The 22,924-nt window shown below is 48.8% G+C and overlaps 1 protein-coding gene across 6 annotated transcripts in view; it reads left to right on the top strand.

Moving 5' to 3' along the window:
- Window positions 1-429: 429 nt before the first annotated feature.
- Window positions 430-22,924, top strand: part of LOC139274999 (uncharacterized) — a 209,864-nt gene continuing 187,369 nt past the window's right edge. For all 6 annotated transcript variants that reach the window (XR_011595647.1, XR_011595648.1, XM_070891830.1 and 3 more), the window contains exon 1: window positions 430-975. Coding sequence is in view for 4 of the 6 variants with exons in the window: in XM_070891830.1 (XP_070747931.1) it covers window positions 652-975 (324 nt within the window). In the remaining 2 variants the exon portion in view is untranslated. The remainder of the gene's footprint in view (window positions 976-22,924) is intronic.

Here is a 22,924-nt window from a genome sequence, read left to right as displayed (position 1 = left end):
CAATGCCAACAGCTTTGACGATAAGTGTTTTATCTGCAGTTTCTGCATGTACCCAGCAGCTTCCTGGCGAAGTTTACCCGCCAACCCACCAAGCTCGCGAGCCACGCTCCGGCAAGTGTTTCTCACTGCGTCAAATATCACCAAGCAACGCGTTTACAGAGCGTCACACAATGGCCTTGCCTATCGGATAGCAAAGGGCAGAAATTGCGCCGTTATTTTTTTTAAATTTAAAAAAACACTACATCTGAAGTACCAAAGTGAATAGATGGTTATTCTTTTTCATACCTTCCATTATTTCCCCCTCTATTTTTGAACATTGTTATAAAATGTATTTTCTAGACAGCCCAGCACCTCCGCACCCCCCCCCCGCCGCTGATGGGATAACCCGGACAGGCTGCCTGCTGTGACCCAACAATAGTCAGTGAGGCCGGCGGCAGCCGGGCCGCGCCGCCAGCGGCTTTTATCGCTGACAGTATTGCACTGACTGCGGACGTGCTTTTTATTGGAGCAAATTTGTAAACTTTATCAAGTTTTGTGTTCTTCTTTGTTGAAGAATATATAATTCTCTATTTGATCGTCGCTTCTCTCTTGTTTTATATCGGTCGTCTTCCTTGAGCAGGTGCGCTCAGGCGCGCGGTCGGTCTGCCGACCATGTTTGAGGACATGTTCGACGACTTTATGGAAATGACCAGCGACTTCTACTCGACATGGTGGGCCAGTCCTCCGCCGCCGCCAGAATCATTCTTCCACTATCTATTCGGCATCGGATTCTTTGAGACTGTGACGTTCCTGCGCGGCACGTACATGGGCATCCTCACCTTGGTGATGCTGTGTCTGTTATTTGTGAGCTTCCTCATGCAGATCATGGTGGTCTGCATGTACCTGATTTACTGGTGGAAGGAGTGGAAGCAAAAACATTCAATGGCGTCGCTGAAGCCGGCTATATCCGATTCGCCTCACTCCACGTGTCACCAGGTGCGTGTCTGGGGTTGGGCTTTATTTTGCTAGGAAGCACTGGACCCCATTACATTTGCCTTCTGGATCTAGCATCTCTGCTGAACCCATCCTCTGCGATAGGAGGCTCCACCACCCCCCCCCCCCCCCCCCAACGAGGCCTCCGATCCGCCACAAGGCCACTCACCAAACCCCACCCCCATGCTACTCATCGCCCTCTGATGCTCACCTGGCCCTCCGATGCTCACCTGGCCCTCCGATGCTCACCTGGCCCCCCGATGCTCACCTGGCCCCCATCCCACCACCCCCATGCTCCTCTGGCCCCCGATCATTCCTGAATCCCTCCATTCCCTTGCTACTGTGACCCACGATTGTGCCTGACCCCACCCTTGCTTCTTTGGACCCTGAATTGGCACTTCAGCCCCAATCAATGCTGATTTCTTTCCCCCACTCCTCCTCCAGGCCCCCAGTGATCCCTCCCTCCTCTCTGCGGCCTAGTGCCATGGGTCTACCCGCCCACAGCCAGCCAGCATCATAATCTGTTAAATTTGGAAGGACCTGCGGGATTCCTGTTCTCCCATGTTTCCTGACCGCTTTCGAGTGCCTGGCTCCCAACCTGCCAAATATTTAAAATTCAGGCCAATATCTTCAATTCCTGTCACAACTGCGTTCCTTAGCCACTGACTCCATTCCTCTCCCTGGCAACTGTCTGAAGCTGCACTAGTCTGTTCGCAAACTTGGTGTTGTTTTTGACCCTGAGATGAGCTTCTGGCTACATATCCATGCCATCACTAAGACCGTCTATTTCCACTTGCGTAACTCCGCCCTGCTTCTGCTCATCTGCTGAAACCCTCACCATGCTTTTGCTGCCTCCAGACTTGACTATTCCAACTTGCTCCTGACTGGGTTCCTATTTTCCACCCTCCATAAACTTAAGCTCATGCAGGATTCTGCTGTCCATATCCGAAGCCGTACCATGTCCCGTTCATCCACCGTCCCTGTGCTCGGACATACGTTGACTCTATTTCACTGCAATCTTCATGTACAGTCACATATGTTTCCTGTTCAACTCAGAATATAGCCATTTAAAAACACTGCAGCCTTTTAAATGCTGAAGCAGCACAATAACGTTCTTCATAGCTCGTGCATTCACACAGGCAACCCACAGTTCGAGCAGAAGAATAAGTTAACCACAGACCTGTATACAACATTAGCTAGGCCACAGCTTGAGTACTGTGTACAGTTCTGGTCACTACATTACAGGAAAGATTAGAGAGAGTACAGAGGAGATTTATGAGGATGTTGCCAGGACTGGAAAATTTTAACTGAGGAAAGATTGAATAGGCTGGGGTTGTTTTCTCTAGAACAAAGGAGGGTGAGGGGAGATTTAATTGAGGTGACTAAAATTATGAGGGGCCTAGATAGAGTGGCTAGGAAGGATCTAATTCCCTTTGCAGAAGGATTAGAGGGAAGATGAGAAAAAAGATCACCCAGAGGATGGTGGGGGTCTGGAACTCACTGTCTGAATGGATAGTGGAGGCAGAAACCCTCAGAGCATTTAAAAATTACTTGTATGTGCACTTAATGTGCCCAAGTTTCCACATGATTTGCGCCTGATTTTTAGGAGCAACTGGCGGAGAACGGAGTATCTTAGAAATCGCAATTCTCCACATTTTTTTTTTCTATAGTTCTAGTCAGGTAGAACAGTTCTACTTTGGAACAGAATTTTTTCTTCAAAAGGGAGCGTGTCCGGCTACTGACGCCTGATTTCAAAGTTTCCACAGTGAAAACGTACTCCAAACTAACTTAGAATGGAGCAAGTGAAGATTTTTGTAGAACTGAAAAACCTGTTCTACGCATTAAAAAATCAGGCGCAGGTTACAAATTAGGCGTCCAGAACGAGGTGAGGGGGTGGGGGAAGGGAAGTCATTAAATTCTACAATAAATCCTTATTTATACTTCTACAAATATTATACAAGTAAATCCAACCTGAATAAACATTTATAAGCAAAGAAAAGATTAAATAAACCATCTTCCTACCTGTGTGAAAGTGCTTCAACCACAGAGAATGCTGCAGTCAGCCTCACAAGTTGAGGCACCCGTTCGTTCCCGCGGGGGGGGGGGAGGAGGAGACAGTGAGAAGGCTGCAAGAAGCCTCAGTGCTGATGTGCTGATGGCAATGTGCTTTTATTAAAAAATGTTCAAAAATTAAATAGCTACAAAGAACTACAAAAATGGCCAAGTGCCAATGTTTCCTTCACACTGCGCGTGCGCGAACGCGCAAAAGCTCCAACGCGCACGCGCAACGTTGCCGGCAGGAAAAAAACTAATTTAAATGGTACCCGCCCCCTCCCATTTACAAAATCGGCGCGAGTGTAGGCTCCGCCCCCCTGGGCGCCGCACCAAACAGACAAGGAGCTGCAAAGCGCTCCAGAATCGCGCGTTTTTTTTCCGGCGCCGCAGCTCAAAGGGGCGCCCGTTTTTTATCGTGTGGAAACTTGGGCCCAAAGAGCTGTGAGCTACAGGGCTACGGACCTAATGCTGGAAGGTAGGATTAGGCTGGGCAGTTCTTTTTCAACTGGACACGATGGGCTGAATGGCCTGCTGTGTCGTAATTTTTCTATTCTAAAAATTCTACATGTCCCTCATCGCATTTTTATGCTGCTTGCACTTTGTTATGGCATGTCCTGGTGGAGCTGACCTCATTATGGGCTGGACTTGCTTTCTTCTATTGACCTGTAGCAGTTTTTCCGATTGGTCTCGCTGGCCACGCTGAGGACTCCCCATCTTTGTACAGTGTTGCTGATGTTTCCATAGTGTAGGATGTCTGTCAGTTTCACCACCATTATACACTATTTTAGCAGAAAATAATACAAAATAAAAAACGTGCCATAAAGTTCAAGCAGCATACAAATTCGATCAGGGACAGGTATAATTTATAGAATAGAAAAATTACGACACAGGAGGAGGCCATTCGGCCCATCATGTCCGTGCCGGTAGAAAAAGACCTACCCAGCCTAACCCCACCTTCCAGCACTAGCTCTGTAGGTCACTGTTCTTTGGGCTCAATTTTGGCCGAGCCCGTTTTTTTTGCACACTTACCCAAGTTCCGGCGATTCAGTATGTCAGGAGATGCTCCAGAAAAAAAATGTTCCAACTTTTGCTGCTGTCTGGCCTCGTCTCTGCAGCCGCGCAGCGTGGCCAGTCGCCTCGGGGGGTGTGGGGTGGGTGGAGCCTGTGTTCTGCGTTGGAAAATGTGCCGGGACGTCTGCACATGCGCGATGGAAAAAAGTGATGGCCGCACATGCGCAGTAACGCTCGAGTCTGTGTGCCTTCTGTGCAGCAGATATGGGGAACCATCGCATGAAGTGCAGTCTTCAGGGCTGGTTCCACAGGCCTCTGTTTGCAATGCGATAAGCCAGGACGGTCACACTGACCAGGGCTGCACTGAACAAACCTCAGCCATGCACCCGAGTCTTATCCAGCCTGCTTTTGAGCTGAGGGCAGTCTCTCGGTGCTGGGCAAGACTCTGCTGCAAACGTGCAACCCGAAAAAGACCCATTTATCCCGGCTCTCTGCTTTCTGTTAGCCAGCCAATTCTCGATCCGTGCTAATACATTTCCTCTGACTCCGCGTACCTTTGTCTTCTGCAGTAACCTTTCGTGTGGTATCTTATCGAATGCCTTTTGGAAATATAAATACACCACATCCATCAGTACACCTCTATCCACCATGCTCGTTATATCCTCAAAGAATTCCAGTAAATTAGTTAAACATGATTTCCCCTTCATGAATCCATGTTGCGTCTGCTTGATTGCACTATTCCTATCTAGATGTCCTGCTATTTCTTCCTTAATGATAGCTTCAAGCATTTTCCTCACTACAGATGTTAAACTAACCAGCCTATTGTTACCTGCCTTTTATCTGCCCCCTTTTTTAAACAGAGGCATTAAATTAGCTGCTTTCCAATCCGCAGGTACCTCCCCAGAGTCCAGAGAATTTTGGTAGATTATAACGAATGCATCTGCTATAACTTCTTTTAATACCCTGGGATGCACTTCATCAGGACCAGGGGACTTGTCTACCTTGAGTCCCATTAGCCTGTCCAGCACTATCCCACTAGTGATAGTGATTATCTCAAGGTCCTCCCTTCCCACATTCCCGTGACCAGCAATTTTTGGCATGGTTTTTGTGTCTTCCACTGTGAAGACCGAAGCAAAATAATTGTTTAAGGTCTCAGCCATTTCCACATTTGCCATTATTAAACTCCCCTTCTCATCTTCTAAGGGACCAACATTTACTTTAGCCACTCTTTTCCGTTTTATATATCGGTAAAAGCTTTTACTATCTGTTTTTATGTTTTGCGCAAGTTTACTTTCGTAATCTATCTTTCCTTTCTTTATTGCTTTCTTAGTCATTCTTTGCTGTCGTTTAACATTTTCCCAATCTTCTAGTTTCCTACTAACCTTGGCCACCTTATACGCATTGGTTTTTAATTTGATACTTTCCTTTATTTCCTTGGTGATCCACGGCTGGTTATCCCTTCTCTTACCGCCCTTTTTCACTGGAATATATTTTTATTGAGCACTATGAAAGAGCTCCTTAAAAGTCCTCCACTGTTCCTCAATTGTGCCACCGTTTAGTCTGTGTTCCCAGTTGACTTTAGCCAACTCTGCCCTCATCCCATTGTAGTCCCCGTTGTTTAAGCATAGTACGCTCGATTGAGACACTACTTCCTCACCCTCAATCTGTATTACAAATTCAACCATACTGTGATCACTCATTCCGAGAGGATCTTTTACTAGGAGATCGTTTATTATTCCTGTTTCATTACACAGGACCAGATCTAAGATAGCTTGCTCCCTTGTAGGTTCTGTAACATACTGTTCCAAGAAACAATCCCGTATGCATTCTATGAATTCCTCCTCCAGGCTACCCTGTGCGATTTGATTTGACCAATCGATATGTAGGTTAAAATCCCCCATGATTACTGCCGTTCCTTTTTCACATGCCTCCATTATTCCCTTGATTATTGCCCGCCCCACCGCGAAGTTATAAACGACGCCCACCAGTGACTTTTTCCCCTTGCTATCTCTAATCTCCACCCACAATGATTCAATATTTTGTTCATTCGAGCCAATATCATCTCTCACAACTGCCCTGATATTATTAAAGGCCTTTATTAACAGAGCTACCCCACCTCCTTTCCCTTCTTGTCTATCTTTCCGAATTGTCAGGTACCCCTGTATGTTTAATTCCCAGTCTTGGCCACCCTGCAACCACGTTTCTGTAATGGCCACCAAATCATACCCATTTGTAATGATTTGTGCCGTCAACTCATTTACTTTATTTCGAATGCTGCGTGCGTTTAGGTAGAGTGTTTTAATACTAGTTTTTAAACCATGATTTTTAGTTTTGACCCCTCCTGCAGCCCCTTTATATTCATACATATTGTCCCTTCCTATCACCTTGTGGTTTACACTTACCCCAGTGCTACTCTGCTCTGTTGCCTCCTGCCTTTTGCATTCTTTCTTGGGGCCCTGTTGATCTGAGCTCTCACCCACTCTAACTAGCTCAGAGCCCTCTCCTGGGTTCCGAATACTCCTCGCATTGAGGCACCGAGCTTTCATGCTTGCCTTTTTATTACACTTTGACCCTTTAGAATTTTGCTGTACAGTGGCCCTTTGTGTTTTTTGCCTTGGGTTTCTCTGTCCTCCACTTTTACTCATCTCCTTTCTGTCTTTTGCTTCTGTCTCCATTTTGTTTCCCTCTGTCTCCCTGCATTGGTTCCTATCCCCCTGCCATATTAGTTTAACTCCTCCCCAACAGCACTAGCAAACACTCCTCCTGGGACATTAGTTCCGGTCCTGCCCAGGTGCAGACCGTCCAGTTTGTACTGGTCCTACCTCCCCCAGAACCGGTTCCAATGCCCCAGGAATTTGAATCCCTCCCTGCTGCACCACTGCTCAAGCCACATATTCATCTGAGCTATCCAGCGATTCCTACTCTGACTAGCATGTGGCACTGGTAGCAATCCCGAGATTACTACTGTTGAGGTCCTACATTTTAATTTAGCTCCTAGCTCCTTAAATTCGTTTCGTAGGACCTCATTCCTTTTTTTACCAATGTCGTTGGTACCAATGTGCACCACGACAACTGGCTGTTCACCCTCCCTTTTCAGAATGTCCTGTACCCGCTCAGAGACATCCTTGACCCTTGCACCAGGGAGGCAACATACCATCCTGGAGTCTTGGTTGCGGCCGCAGAAACCCCTATCTATTCCCCTTACAATTGAAGCCCCTATCACCATCGCTCTCCCACTCTTTTTCCTGCCTTCCTGTGCAGCAGAGCCAGCCACGGTGCCATAAACTTGGCTGCTGCTGCCCTCCCCTGATGAGTCATCCCCCTCAACAGTACTCAAAGCGGTGTATCTGTTTTGAAGGGGGATGGCTGCAGGGGACCCCTGCACTCCCTTCCTTGCACTGCTCTTCCTGCTGGTCTTCCATTCCCTATCTGGCTGTGGACCCTTCACCTGCGGTAAGTCCAACTCGCTACATGTGCTACTCACGTCATTCTCAGCATCGTGGATGCTCCAGAGTGAATCCACCCTCAGCTACAATTCCGCAACGCGGACCGTCAGGAGCTGGAGGCGGATACACTTCCCAGACATGTCGTCGTCAGGGACACCAGAAGTGTCCCTGAGTTCCCACATGGTACAGGAGGAGCACATCACGTGACCGAGCTCTCTTGCCATGACTTAACCCTTAGATACACTTAAATTGGCAACAACAATGCTAAAGTTTACTCACTGTTATAGCAGAGAAAAAAGAAAAACTACTCACCAATCACCAGCCAATCACTTACCCCCTTGGCAGTGACGTCACCTTTCTGTTTCTTTCTACTTTTTTCCCTTCTCCCTGTAGCTGCACAAGCACGCCTCAGCGACGCACATCCCGACTGCTGATCTCGTGGCCTTTATATGCCTCTCGCCGACCCCGGACTCACGCCTCAGCGACGCACATCCCGACTGCTGATCTCGTGGCCTTTATAGGCCTCTCGCCGACCCTGGACTCACGCCTCAGCGACGCGCCTCAGCGACGCACCTCCCGACTGCTGATCTCGCGGCCTTTATAGGCCTCTCGCCGACCCCGGACTCACGCCTCAGCGACGCACATCCCGACTGCTGATCTCGTGGCCTTTATAGGCCTCTCGCCGACCCCGGACTCACGCCTGAGCGACGCATCTCCCGACTGCTGATCTCGCGGCCTTTATAGGCCTCCCGCTGACCCTGGACTCACGCCTCAGCGACGCACACACAGGCTGCAGACCACAAAGTTATTTTTCTCCCAAACCAGCCTCTCTGTTGAATTGCTCCCTCCCGCCCCTAGCCCAGGCCGAGTGGCCTCCCAGTGCGTTGTCCCGCCCCGAGCCCAGGCCGAGTGGCCTCCCAGTGCGTTGTCCCGCCCCGAGCCCAGGCCGAGTGGCCTCCCAGTGCGTTGTCCCGCCCCGACCCCAGGCCGAGTGGCCTCCCAGTGCGTTGTCCCGCCCTTAGCCCAGACCGAGTGGCCTCCCAGTGCATTGTCCCGCCCCTAGCCCAGGCCGAGTGGCCTCCCAGTGCATTGTCCCGCCCCTAGCCCAGGCCGAGTGGCCTCCCAGTGCGTTGTCCTGCCCCTAGCCCAGACCGAGTGGCCTCCTGCACAGGCCCGCTGCCTTCCCGTGCCGAGTGCAGAAAGGTGAATTGGAGTTTGATCCGGAAGGTAGGACTTTAATTTTTTATTTTTGTCATTGCTTTTCTACCGTCTTACCCTTTAATCTATTATCCCAGTAAGCTTTAGCCAACTCTGCCTTCATACCTTTTGTATTTGCCGGTATTTAAGTTCAGGACTTGAGTTTGAGACCTAGCTTCTCCACCCTCAAACTGAATTTGAAATTCCACCATGCTATGATCACTCTTCCCAAGAGGATCCTTCACTAAGAGATCATTAATTAATCCAAACTCATTATACATTACCAGATTTAAAATAGTCTGCTCCCTGGTTGGTTCCACAATGTATTTTTTGAAGAAACCATTCCGCATACACGATGAACTCTTCTTCCAGGCTACCTTTGCCAACTTGATTTGTCCAATTAATATGAAGATTAAAATTGCACACGATTATTGCCGTACCTTTCTTACAAGCGTCCATTATTTCTTGATTTATATCCTGTCCCACAGTGTGGCTACTGTTAGGGGGCCTAGAGACCACTCTCACCAGTGACTTATTTCCCTTATTATTTCTTATCTCTACCCAAACTGATTCTACATCATGATCTTCTGAGCCAATGTCATTTTTCACTACTGCACTGATCTTATCTTTTATTAACAGAGCTACACCACCTCACTTTTCCTTCCTGCTTATCCTTCCAAAAAGGCAAATACCCCTGAATATTCAGTTCTCAGCCTTGGTCACCTTGCAACCACATCTCTAACGGCAATCAGATCATACCCATTTATTTCTATTTGTGCCGTCAACTCATCTATCTTGTTAGGAATGCTGTGTGCATTCAGATAAAGAGCTTTTAATTTTCCTGACTCTGACTCTTTCTGATGCTTTCTTATGTGTATACGCTCTGTCCTTTCCTGTCACACTCTGGTTATCATTACCCCTATCGCTACCCTGCACATTTGCCTTCTCCTTTCTCTTTGACTTTTTACATTTCTGCTCACTGGATCCCTCCCCCCTACCCCACCCCCCACCCCCACTACAGGTGCAGCGTCGAGAATCCGGAGTTTCGGACTTGGGATGATCGGTGGCAGGGTCGTTCGGAATCCGAAAATGTTCCGGAATCTGGACCCGACGACCCTGCCGACCTCGGGGCCTCCTCAGCGGGGCCTGCCCGAACACTACCTCGGCAGGGCCGGCCCGCCCGATGACAACCTCCTCGGTGGGGCGGGGCCGCCCCTGCTCGACCACCTCCTCGGCGAGACCCCTGCTCGACGACAATCTCCTCGGCGGGGCCCGCCCGACGACATCCTCGGTGAGGCCAGACCACCCCAACAGCTCCTCGGCGGGAATCCTCCCCATTTTCTGACGTTCCGAAATCCAGAAATACCCGAACCTGGATTCGTGACGTCAGAAACGGATCGAAAGTCTGGAAAAACCCGGAATCTGGAACGGCTTCAGTCCCGAGGGTTCCGGATTTTAGGCGCTGCACCTGTATTTAGTTTAAAACCCTATCTACAACCCTAGTTATTCAATTCACCTGGAGACTGGTCCCAGCCTGGTTCAAGTGAAGCCTGTCTCGATGGAACAGCTCCCTCGTATCCCAGTACTAGTGCCCCATGAATTGAAACCCATTTCTCCCACACCAATCTTTGAGCCACATGTTCAACTCTCTGATCTTATTTACGCTATGCATATTTACTCGTGGCTCAGGTAGCAATCCAGAGATTATTACCTTTGTGCTTCTGCTTTTTAATTTAGCCCCTAGCTGCTTATACTCCCTCAGCAGAACCTCTATCTTTGTCCTACCTACGTCGTTGGTACCTACGTGGACCATGACAACTGGATCTTTTCCCTCCCAGTCCAAGTCTCTCTCCAGCCCAGAGGAGATGTCCTTAATCCTGGCACCGGGCAGGCAATTCTATCTTTGGGATTCGCGCTCTCGGCTGCAGAAGAACAGTATCTATCCCCCTAACTATACTGTCCCCTACCACTATCACATTCCTTTTTACTGCCCAAACTTGAATGGCCCCTGTACCACGGTGCTGTGGTCAGTTTGCTCATCCTTCCTACAGTCCCTGCTCTCCCTCCCTGCAATCCCTGCTCTCGTCCACACATGGAGTAAGAACCTCATCCGTGTTAGATAATTGCAAGGGCTGAGGCTCCTCCATCACTACATTCTGGGTCACCATACCTGACTCACTCGTAATCACACCCTCCTGTCCCTGACCATGGACCAAATTTGAATTATTTAACCTAAGGGGTGTGACTGCCTGGTGAAACACCGCGTCCAGGTAACTCTCCCCCTCCCAGATGTGTCGCAGACTTTGAAGCTCGAACTCCAGTTCATCAACTTGGAGCCGAAGTTCCTTGAGCAGCCAACACTTACTGCAGATGTGGTCGCCGTGGATCACGCTGGTGTCCACCAGCTCCCACATGTTTCAGCTGCAACATACCGCATGCCCCTGCCATTTCTAATGTCTTTTATTCAATTAATTAAGTTTTCAAGTTTTGAATGTTTAGTTTTTAATCCCGGCTCTCAATTTAAAGCAATGACCAAGAAAAAGAGAGAAATACTGACCAACCAATCAATTCCCCGCTTTCCTGTGACAGCATGCTTTGATTTCTTTTTACTTCTTACCCTCCCAGGTCGGTTGGTGCTGCTCCGGAATCTCCCGTTCCGATCTGGTCTCGCGCTGTTTTCGGCCGCTCTTGTGTCACTTGTTTCTTCACTCCCAGGCACCAGCTCATATAAATTTTCCTGTTGGGGCAGCTAGATATTGTCAGTGAGGATGTGATACCTGGTGATTCACAGAGCAGAAGGAAGTGGGTGAGGATGTGCCACCTTCCCAGCGCAGGCTCCCTGTGGTTCCAGAGGCGTGGGACCAAGAACTCTTCGTTATTCATCTGAACAGCAGGATGTTTGAGGAATACCATACCTATGTGCTGGCAATTTTGACTTTTAAGCCTACAGCTGTCTTGTGGCAACATCAGGGAAGCTTTATCTTTGTTGCAGGCACCAATGGAGTGTGTGGGAGCTTCATTGGAATCTGCTGTAGACATCTGCGCTGCAGTGCCGTTGACCTTCATATCATAAATTTAATTGAGCACTCGGGACTTAGTGGCCCAAAAGTAGGAAAGGCCATAAAAGGACGGAGCGATTTAATGGTGGAATACTGCCAAAAACAGTTTCTGCCTGATTTTTTTTCCACATAAATGTACTTACTCCAATTATGTAGTACAAATACGGCAAGGAAATTCACTCCCTATGTTCTTAGTCCAACAGGGAAAGAAACAAACATTGCTTAATTAGGATACAGAGGATACTGGAATCTGAAATACCTTGAAGTTCTGCTCTTCCCTCAGACGGGATTCCTGTTTGTCTCTTTTACCTTGTTCATCTTCATTGCTTTCTGTTTCCCTTCTCATGTTCGATCAAGTATCTGCCAAAACTCGTTTTCACAGCCACATCTCTTTCCTCAGCAACTGTCTCCATATCTGATTTAATCCATGTGGATTCCAACTGAAATTCCACCCTTCATGTTTTGGATCCACTCAGGATTACAGATATCTCTGAGATATTCAACGTTCCTCGAACCACTGCTCTCGCCGCATCCCGAGATTCACACTCAATGCTATGCGCCGCCACAAGCGCACTCTCGACCTCTCTCTTCAGCAGCACCGACTAAGCTGTCCTGGTCCGCAGTTCCATTTCATCCTTCGCCACATCCAGCACTTTAACAAAAAACTTTTTCTTTTCCTTTCAGGTGTCAAGGATCATAAGCTTCAACAACTCTTGGATACCAACACCCCTCCGAAACCACCCCCTCCTTCACTTCCCTCTGACCCCATCCCTTCCAATCTCACCCCTGCCATGTTTTCACTGTCCACTCTGATCTTCCCCTCTCTGACCCCGAACGATCAGTCCTCAGCAAAGGCCTGAGCTTCATCCGCTTGTGCCCCCACCTCAATGAATTTTGAGCTCAGCACGACGCTCAGCTCTTTTTCCGCCCACTTCGGCCAGGAGTCTTTCCTCTGCACAGCTGACCTTTCCCATTTTCAGAATTCTCGCTCGACCTGGACCCCTCCTTCTGGCCTCTTGTCCTCTAGATCTCTTCATTGCAAACCGCCGATGAGACTCAATTTCTCTGCTCCCCTCACTCACTCCAACCTACCTACCTGCCTCTGAACTTGCAGCACTCCGCGTTCTCAGATCCAACTCCAACTTTGTCATTAAACCTGCCGACAAGGGTAGTTCTGTTGTTTGGTGAACCGACCTCTACCTTGCAGAGGCTAATCGCCAACTCTCTGACAGCTCCTACCTCCCGTTGGACCATGATCCCACGACCAAACATCAAGCCATCATTTCCTATACCATCACTGACCTCATCTCCTCTGGAGATCTTCCCTCCACAGCCACCAACCTTGTAATTCCCCAGCTCTGCACAGCCCATTTCTACCTCCTTCCCAAGATCCACCAACAGGACTGCACCGGTAGACCCATCGTTTCAGCCTGTTCATTTCTTCCAATCTCAACTCTATTTATTCTTCCCTTGTCCAGTCTCTTCCCACCTATATCAGCGACTCGTCCGATGCCCTCCGCCACTTTAACAGTTTCCAATTTCCTGGCCCCAACCATCTCCTTTTCACTGGATGTACAATCCCTCTACACTTCCATCCCCCACCAGGATGGCCTGAGGGCACTCCGCTTCTTCCTCGAGCTGGCGCCCAACCAGTCCCCATCCACAAACACCCTCACCCGCCTGGCTGAACGTCTTGTCAAATTGAATAACTTCTCCTTTGTCTCCACTCACTTCCTCCAAATTAAAGGTGTTGCTATGGGAACTTGCATGGGTCCTAGCTATGCCTGCCTTTTTGTAGGATATGTGGAACATTCTTTGTTCCAGTCGTACTCAGGCCCTCTCCCTCACCTCTTTTTTCCAGTACATCGATGACTGTATTGGGGCCGTCTCCTGCTCTCGCCCTGAACTAGAAAATTTAATTCACTTTGCATCCAATTTCCACCCTTCCCTCACTTTCACATGGACCATCTTAGACTCTTCCCTTCCTCAACTTCTCTGTCTCCCATTTCTAGGGGTAGACTATTGACAAACATTCACTATAAGCCCACTGACCCCCACAAGCTACCTGGACTACAATTCCTCCCACCCTGCATCCTGTAGGGACTCCATTCCATTCTCCCAGGTTCTCTGTCTCTGTCGCATCTATTCTGACGATGCCACCTTCGCACACTATTGCCTCTGATATGTGTTCCGCCATGGTTAACATGACCCTCGACCGTGTCCGTTCTACTTCCTGCACTTCTGCTCTTACCCCTTCACCTCCCTCTCAGAACCACGACCTCGACCGTGTCCGTTCTACTTCCTGCACTTCTGCTCTTACCCCTTCACCTCCCTCTCAGAACCACGACAGGGTTCCCCTTGTCCTCACCTTTCACCCCACCAATCTCCAGGTTCAACGGATCATCCTCCACCATTTCCATCACCTCCAGCTTGATCCCACCACCAATCACATCTTCCCCTCCCCTCCCCTCTCAGCATTCCAAAGGGACTGCTCCCTCTGCGACACCCTTGTCCATTCCGCAGTCAGCCCCAGCAGCCCCCCCTTCCCACTGCACCTTCCGATGCAAGTGCCGGCGACACAACGCCAGCCCTTTTACCTCCTCCCTTCCCACTCCCCAAACAGGGCCTAGGTGAAACAGTGATTTACTTGTCCTTCTTTCTGATAAGCTCACAATAAAGGATGAAACTGAGTACTGTGTACAATGAGCAAGTGTGACCTTAGCTCCTTTAATGAGACTTCAGAATGCAGGAGCCTCGAGGGTGGGCTGCTTGTATACCGTGCTCCCAAGAAATGCTGGGATTCCTTGGGACTCCAACAGGTAGGCCCTCTGGTGGTAGTGTAATACAGGTTGCAAGGGGTTAAATACATAACATCACTCCCCACAAAGTCAATAGTACACTTATTTATAAGGTGACACCAGCTGGGGCTACTCGCTCCCTTGTCGATCATCTCGGTACAAATGCGGGTGTGGGTGAGTTGGTTAGTTCTTCATTGGGCTGCTGGGCAGCCGAGCTTGCCAGGCTGCTGGGAATGGTGAGTTTCGTGGTCAACCATGATGTCAGTTGCCTCTTTGTGTGTGTGTGTGTGTGTGTGTGTGTGTGTGTGTGTATGTGTTGGATGGTCAAAGTTGGTGGTGTCTTCTTCGGTTTGTTCATAGCAGTTGTTGAACCGCAATTTGATTTGGTCCAAATGTTTTCTGTACGTTAGTCCACTGACCAATTTGACCTGAAACACCCGATTCCCCTCTTTGGCTGTGACCGTGCCAGCGAGCCATTTGGGACCATTTCCATAATTGAATACAAACACAGGATCATTGATCTCAATATCACGTGACAAATTTGCGTAGTCATGGTACAAACTTTGTTGATGGAGCCTGCCCTCCACGTGATCATGGAGATAAGGATGGACAAGAGAGAGCCTTGTTTTGAGTGCCCTTTTCATGAGCAGTTCGGCTGGGGGAACTCCGGCGAGTGAGTCGGGTCTGGTGCGGTAGCTGAGCAGCACCCGGGATAGCCGGGTCTGCAGGGAGCCTTCCGACATACGTTTCAAGCTTTGCTTGATGGTCTGAACTGCCCTTTCTGCCTGGCCGTTGGATGCGGGCTTGAACAGGGCAGATGTGATGTGCTTGATCCCATTGCGGGTCATGAATTCCTTGAATTCAGCACTGGTGAAACATAGCCCATTGTCGCTGACCAGGACATCAGGCTGGCCATGCGTGGCAACATGGCTCATAGGCTTTCAATTTGTGTCCGTGGACATGCTTACAGACATTATCACACATTCAATCCATTTTGAATCAGCGTCCACGACAACCAAAAACATTTTGCCTCGAAATTGGCCTGCATAGTCCACGTGGATCCTCGACCACGGTTTGGAGGGCCACGACCACAAACTTAGCGGTGCGTCTCTGGGTGCATTAGTCAGCTGAGAGCAAGTGTTGCACTGGCGCACGCATGACTAAATCTGAGTCAATGCTGGGCCACCATACATGGGATCTGGTTGTGGCTTTCATCATTACAATGCCTGGGTGGGTGCTGTGCAGTTCACAAATGAACGTATCTCTGCCTTTCTTGGGCAAGACCACGCAATTGCCCCACAACAGACAGTCCGCTTGCAGGGACATTTTTTCTTTGCGCCTGTGGAACGGCTTAATCGCCTCCTGCATCTCCGCTGGGACTATGGACCAGCTCCCATGGAGGACACAGTTTTTTTTAACCAAGGACATAAAGGATCCTGGCTGGTCCAGGTCCTGATCTGGCAGGCCGTGACGGGGGACTTCTTGTTCTCAAATGCATCCAATACCATGAGCAAGTCCACTGGCTGTGCCATTTCCACCCCGGTGGTGGGCAATGGCAGCCGACTGAGTATCTGCGAGTTCTTTGTGCCCGGTCTGTGGCGGATTACATAGTTGTATGCCGACAGCGTGAGTGCCCATCTTTGGATGTGGGCAGAGGCATTAGTGTTAATCCCTTTGCTCTCAGAAAACAGCGATATGAGCGGCTTGTGGTCCGTTTCAAGCTCAAACTTGAGGCCAAGTAAGTACTGGTGCATTTTTTTTACCCTGTAAACGCACGCCAGAGCCTCTTTTTCAATCGTGCTGTAGATCCTTTTGGCCTTGGACAAACTCCTGGACGCATAAGCGACCGGTTGCAAAATCCCCGATTCGTTAGCCTGGTGTAACACACACCCAACCCCGTATGACGACTCATCGCAAGCCAGCACTAATCTTTTACAAGGATTATACAGGACAAGCAGTTTGTTTGAACACAACAGATTTCTGGCTTTCGTAAAGGCAGCCTCTCGTGAATTCCCCCATACCCTGTCGTCTCCCTTGCGCAGTAGCACATGTAGGGGTTCTAGCAGGGTGCTTAACCCAGGTAGGAAATTACCAAAATAGTTAAGGAGTCCAGGAACCACTGCAGCTCCGTCACGTTCTGTGGTCGCGGCACGTTCTTGATGGCCTCCGTCTTGGCGTCAGTGGGTCTGAAGCCGTCTGCTGCGATTCTTCTTCCCAAGAACTCAATGTCCTGCGCCAGGAAAACACACTTCGAGTGTTTCAACCTGAGCCCCACGCGATCCAACCGACGATGGCATCAGCCTTCTAACGTGTAGCTGGAGGATATTATGACTCTTCCAAGACTAGATGTTGGACTCGCAATCTAATGAGACAATGTCAGGATCGATAGAGGGATAATGAGAGGTGGAGCTGTACTGTAAATGTGGAAGCTGACTCCATGTCTGAATATTACATCAAGTGGCAGCATGTAGATGAGAAAGGGGAGAGTGCAACGGTTGAATCCCTACTGGATTCTGGAGGTAACAGCTGCAGTATCATGAAGAAAGGCCACTGCTGGAGATACTCTAGCTACCATCCACAGGTAAGTGGTACCAAGTGAGGGCTGTTCCACTGAGCTAGACAATGGACGGGAAGCATTGGAGGAGAATGGCGTGGTTGACCGTGTCAAAAACTGCAGAGATGTCAAAGAGGGTGAACCACAATTACAGTCACATAAGATGTAATTTGTAGCTTTGATTAGGGTCGTTTTGTTGCTCTGACAAGGGTGGAAATGTGATTGGAGAGATTGAAACAGAGCTGCAAGAAAGATGGGTATGCATTTGGGAGGTGACATCACATTCAATACCTTTGCATATTCGAAGATAGAGCCGTAGTTTACAAGGACAGGTCGGCCAAGATTAGTTTTTTTTTGAAGGATGAGGATGTGTGTTTTGAAGAGAGAGGAGAACAGTACCTAAGGATAGGGACCATTTACAGTATCAGCTGGCATGGGGACCAGGAAGAATGGCCATCCAGTTTAGTGGTAATGGGGTCCAGGGAGCAGGAGGTAGGTGTCATGGACAAGATAAGCTTGGAAGGGGCATGAGGGGAGATGGAGGAGAAATCATTCAATATGATCATGGCTGACAATGCACTTCAGTATCCCATTCCTGCTTTCTCTCCATAAGCCTTGATCCCTTTAGCCATAAGGGCCACATCTAACTCCCTTTTGAATATATCTGAAGAACTGGCCTCAACAACTTTCTGTGACAGGTTCAGGGATAGTCTATGGGGAAGCTTGGTTTGGTGAGCATCGGGAAGCAGCAGAAGCAGCAAAAAGGATGATCTCAATCTTGGTGACGAAGTCTGTGAGCTCCTCACATTTGGGCAGGAAGGAACTGAAATCCGAGGGGAGAGGATAAAATAACCTTTGAGATGGAGATTAAGATCACAAGGGATGTGCAGAGGTTGGGGTTAGAAAGGAGGGTGGATATTTTGAGGAGAAACTTGTGATGGGATTTGAGTGTACAAGGATTTTAAAGGAGAGATGAGTGGTGGAACAAAGAGACATGCTTGAAGGGGGAGAAAGTGGCATCGGAGTAAGGGGAAGAGATAAGTGGCAGATGCAATTTAATGTGGATGGGTGGGGTAAAATATTTTGGGAGAAAAAGCAAGGAACTTTATGGAAATACTGAATGGTGTGAATGAACAGAACTGTCAGTTTAAATATATAATTGCTTGTAAGTATAAGTGCTGGCAGATGAAGTTGGGTCGATACAATATTTTTAAAAATTTGTTCTATGCATGTGGGCATCACTGGCAAGGCCAATATTTATTACTCACCCTCGTTTCCCTTGAGAAGACGGTGGTGAACCTTTTTATTGAATGCTGCAGTCCAATTTATGAATCCGAATTCAGTTTTAAAAAAAACTAAAAATAAACGCAGTGACTCCTGATAACAAACTGGAAGCTACTGTAGTCCAACCATCCCCTCTTGACATTCAACAGCATCACCATCGAATCGTCAACCATATACATCCTTGGGGGTGGTGGGAGGGTGGTCATTGACCAGAAACTCACTGGTTCAGCCACATTAATGCTGTAGCTACTAGACTAGGTCAGAGGCTTGGCATTCTGTGGTGACTTAATTACCTCCCGACTCCCCAAAGCCTCTCTGCCACCTACAAAGCACAAGTCAGGTGTGTGATGGAATACTCTACTTGCTGGATGGGTGCAGCTGTAACAAACCTCCTCTTCCTACATCCTCCTCTTTGAACGACACACTTTAATCTTGTATCTATGTCCTGTTCTAGTCCCACTCAACCACCGGAAACGGTCTGTTTCACTATACTTTGTCCCATCCCTTCAAAATTTTAAACATCTCCATAAAATCACCCCTTAATCTCTTCTGCTCTAACAAAACCTGCCCCAGTTTTTCAAAGTCTTTTGGCATATTTATATTCCTTATACCATGCAGCACCACTACATCCTTGCATAAGAGGGGAGGCTACTCTTAACATGCTAATTGGGGTCCCATACAGTTCAAATGTTCAGTGTAAGTTTCGGATACCAATGAGTAAAGTGTGTAACGTGCATGCCCCGTCATTATGCAGCATAACCAGTGGTCCTTTATAGGGGTCTTGCTCATGAATGCTGTTCCTGGCACCACAAAAATCTTGCCACTCACTACTGGCCATCCACATCCTCCTCACTCCGTTCACTCTATTACCTCTGGCTTAATTCCGTGGAAGTTGCCATCCACCTTGGTTGCCTGTTAGTGCTGGTTTAGCGCTTGCAGATCACCGATCAAATGAAAATGAGACCCTCAAATTGGCTTAGGGTTCTAGAAGGCAAGGACATTGGGCACTACTCAATGTTGGCACAAAGTGAAAATCCAACCCAACGCCCATGTGTATTGCCACAGGAGATTGCCCAGTATCAGAAAGTTATAGTTGTGAAATTAGTTACACTGGTCCCAAGTTTCAACATGATTTTCTCCTGATTTTTAGGAGCAACTGGTGTAGAACGGAGTATCTTAGAAATCGGAGTTCTCGCCATTTAGTTTGCTCCAGTTCTAGTCAGTTAAAACAGTTTCACTTTGGAACAGAATTTTTTTTTCAAAGGATGCGTGTCCGGCCACTTACGCCTGTTTTCAAAGTTTCGTCAGTGAAAACTTACTCCAAACTAACTTAGAATGGAGTAAGTGAAGATTTTTGTACGCTCGAAAAAACCTTGTCGACGCTTTGGAAAATTAGGTGTAGGTTACAAATCAGGCGTAGGGAATGGGGGTGGGGGGGGGTTTAAAGGGAAGTTTACAAACATTAAACACTTCAGTTTTACAAATAAAGAGCCATTATCAATAATAAGTGATAAATACATCAATAAATCAACCAATAAATCAATCAAAAATTAATTAAAAAATAATTAAAAAAAAAAATCAATAAATAAAACATTTTCTACTCACCGACTACAGCACCGGGAGCCCTCCAACTGCGTGCTGGGATCAGCACCCCCCAGTGTGTCTCTGTCAGTGTCTCTATCTCTCTGTCTGTCTGTCTGTCTGTGTGTGTCTCTCATTCTCTGCCTGTCCGTGTCTGTTTCTGACAGCGAGGGGAGGGAGAGAGAGAGGGGAGCAGAGGGAGAGAAGGGGGAGGGAAGGGAGGGGGGAGAAGGGGGAAATGAGATGGTGGAGGGGAAAATGAGATGGTGGGGGGGGAAAGGAGATGGTGGGCAGGGGGGGAAAGAAGATGGGGGGGGGGGAGGTAAAGGAGATGGGGGAGGGAGGCTGAATGGGCCGGTGGGGGGGCGGTGGGAGGGAGAGGAAGGTCAGGTCGGGGGGGGGGAGGGAGGTCAGGTCGGATCCAGTCCGGGGGCCGGGGGGGGGGGGGCGGAGCCGGTGTCGGGTCCGGTCCAGGGGCGGGGGAAGCGGGAGTCGGGTCGGGTCCAGTCCAGGTGTTCGGGGGGGAGAGGGGGGAGCGGGAGTCGGGTCCGGTCCGGAGGCGGGAAGCGGGAGTCGTGTCGGGTCGGGAGGAAGCAGGAACTGGCCGTGGGAGGAGCCTTATTCACGCAGCCCCAGTGAGGCCATTCGGCCAGGGCTAGGGGCTGCATGGTTCGGCCCCTCCCACACTGTTTTGGGCGCCTGAAGCTACTGCACATGCGCTCCCACTGTCGCGCATGTGCAGAGGTCCCGGCACTGTTTTCAGCGCAGGGACCTAGCTCCGCTCCCTACTGCTCCTGCTGCGCTGTGCCGAGCTGGAAACGACCTGCAGGGAGCTGGAGAATCTGGAAATTTTCTTTAGGTGCATTTTGTGGCGCGAAAAACGGGCGTCCAGGTCGGGACTGCGCGCCGTTCTAGGCGCGGCTCGAAACTTGGGCCCACGGGAAGTAGGATTTGAAGACCGCAAGACTTTTAATATACTAGTTGATCTCCTACGGCATTGCAAACGGGATGTCAAGACCAAGTGCAGTATTTGGATCAAATGGGGTTAGAGAATGGGGAATTGATTGGACCCCAACAGAGGAGGGAGAAGGGGAAGGAGGCAAGGAGAGAGGGAGGGAGGAAGGAAAGAAATGGAGATGGGGAGGGGCTAAGCAGAGGGGCAAAGGGGAGGGTGGAAAAGGACGTGGGGGGAGAATAGGATGGGGGAAAGGGATGCAAGAAAAATGAGGATGTGGCGAGGGGAGGCGGGTGGCAGTAAAGCCAGTGAAACTCTTAGCAGGAAGGGGAATTGGAAGGGTGGTTTCAGTGTGTTCCTCTTTCCTCTTAAAAATCCTAATTTTCATTTTCGTGAAAGGGATTTGAGGTTCCCATTTCCATTTTGCAGGCCTTTTTATGTCAGTGGGCGTGATGAGCTACACGTTTACTTCCTTCATGCCTCGATTTCTGAGTCAATGGAGGATGGTTGCAATCACTTTCCTTTTGACAGAAACAAAACAAGTTAACTGTGGAAATGTGTTGCCTTACATAACTGCAAGAGACAATCTGGGGTGACGATAAGAACTCGCTCCAGTGGCTGGAATTTGTGGGCAGCGGCGAAGCAAAGGCATTCGCCACTGGCCCTAATGAAAGCGATCCAGAGATCTCGAGATTGCGAAAAGTTTGTCTTTTTCAGCATACAAGTATAATGCAGTTTAATGGGGGAATCCTTAATGCGATCTGCTATGACATCAACAAGCTGTCTAAGTAGCCAATCAAATTGCAGATAGAGAAGCAGGCAATGGGAACCTGCTTTTCTCCGATTTAAAAAAAATGTTGGAGAGTAAAACAAAGATTGGGGCTCTCACATAGGGATAAGGCAGAACCTGAAATAATCATGCTCAAACTTATAAAAAGTGTAATTTTTTAAAAGTTTCTTAAAAATTGTAATTTTTCTCATAATGGAGAAATTTGACACTCCAAGAAACTAATTTGTGTTTCAGGGCCATAACATTTGTTTAGCAGTCAATACGCTGTTAAAACCCCAGTTACACCGAATCCAACTTGAGGTAATGTGGAAAAGCCCAAGTTTTTGTCAGTTTCACTGATTTCACTGATTACACTGATTGCTGGTTACGGGGGAGGGGTACAGCGCAGCCAGAGTCGGAGCCGTGAATGGCTGACCGCAACTTCAGGATTTCCACGTTTAGATGTGCATGCGCTACTTCCTGAAGCTGCGGTCTGTTTCAAAGGGGTAATAACGGCGAACGCTGTTAATTGGCCGTTATTACCCACTGCAAATTCCCACCCACTGATTACGATTTTGTCTACCCGGTCGGGAGCGAGACGACCGGGGTCTGGAGCAAGGTGCCAGCCTGCTGCCGGTTCCATCCCGCTCACTACAAGTGATTTTACCTTGATAGGGCTTGTTAAGCCCACTCGGCGAGGTTTCTGGCCAATTAAAAGGAAGCAGGTCTGATGACTTCATTTGATAACGCCTCATTAGCCGGTTTCCTTCAAGGGACCATGTCCACATTGATTTTGACAGTTGTTGTGTCAGTGTTCGACAGCATTGAGGTACTGCAAACACTGACAAACACCGCAGAGGTGCACGGCTGCACCCAGGCTCTCCCGTGGCTTCCTCCAGATGCTATGGAGGAGGTCACAGCATACAGCACTCCAATGGGCAGTGGAGACCTCCCCAGGAGACCAACGCAGCCCAATTGCACATTTCACAGGAGGGTACCAAGCAGGGATGTCGTCAGGAGGAACAGGCTGCAGTGGCTCAAACCTTTCAATGACCTCAGTAGATCACGAAACGTTACCACACTCAACCTCATTCTCCTGTGCCACTCATCACATCCTCATCACTCTGCCTTCCCTATCCTACTCCTGCACATCCTTACTCACACCAACTTACCTTGTACCTCCACCCATCCCCTCTCTCTATCTACATTATCAATTCCCCATCTCACTAGCCACCTCTCACGC

Source organism: Pristiophorus japonicus, chromosome 10 (genome assembly GCF_044704955.1).
Source record: "Pristiophorus japonicus isolate sPriJap1 chromosome 10, sPriJap1.hap1, whole genome shotgun sequence".
Lineage (NCBI taxonomy): Eukaryota > Metazoa > Chordata > Chondrichthyes > Pristiophoridae > Pristiophorus > Pristiophorus japonicus.
This window is presented reverse-complemented; position numbering and strand designations above follow the sequence as displayed.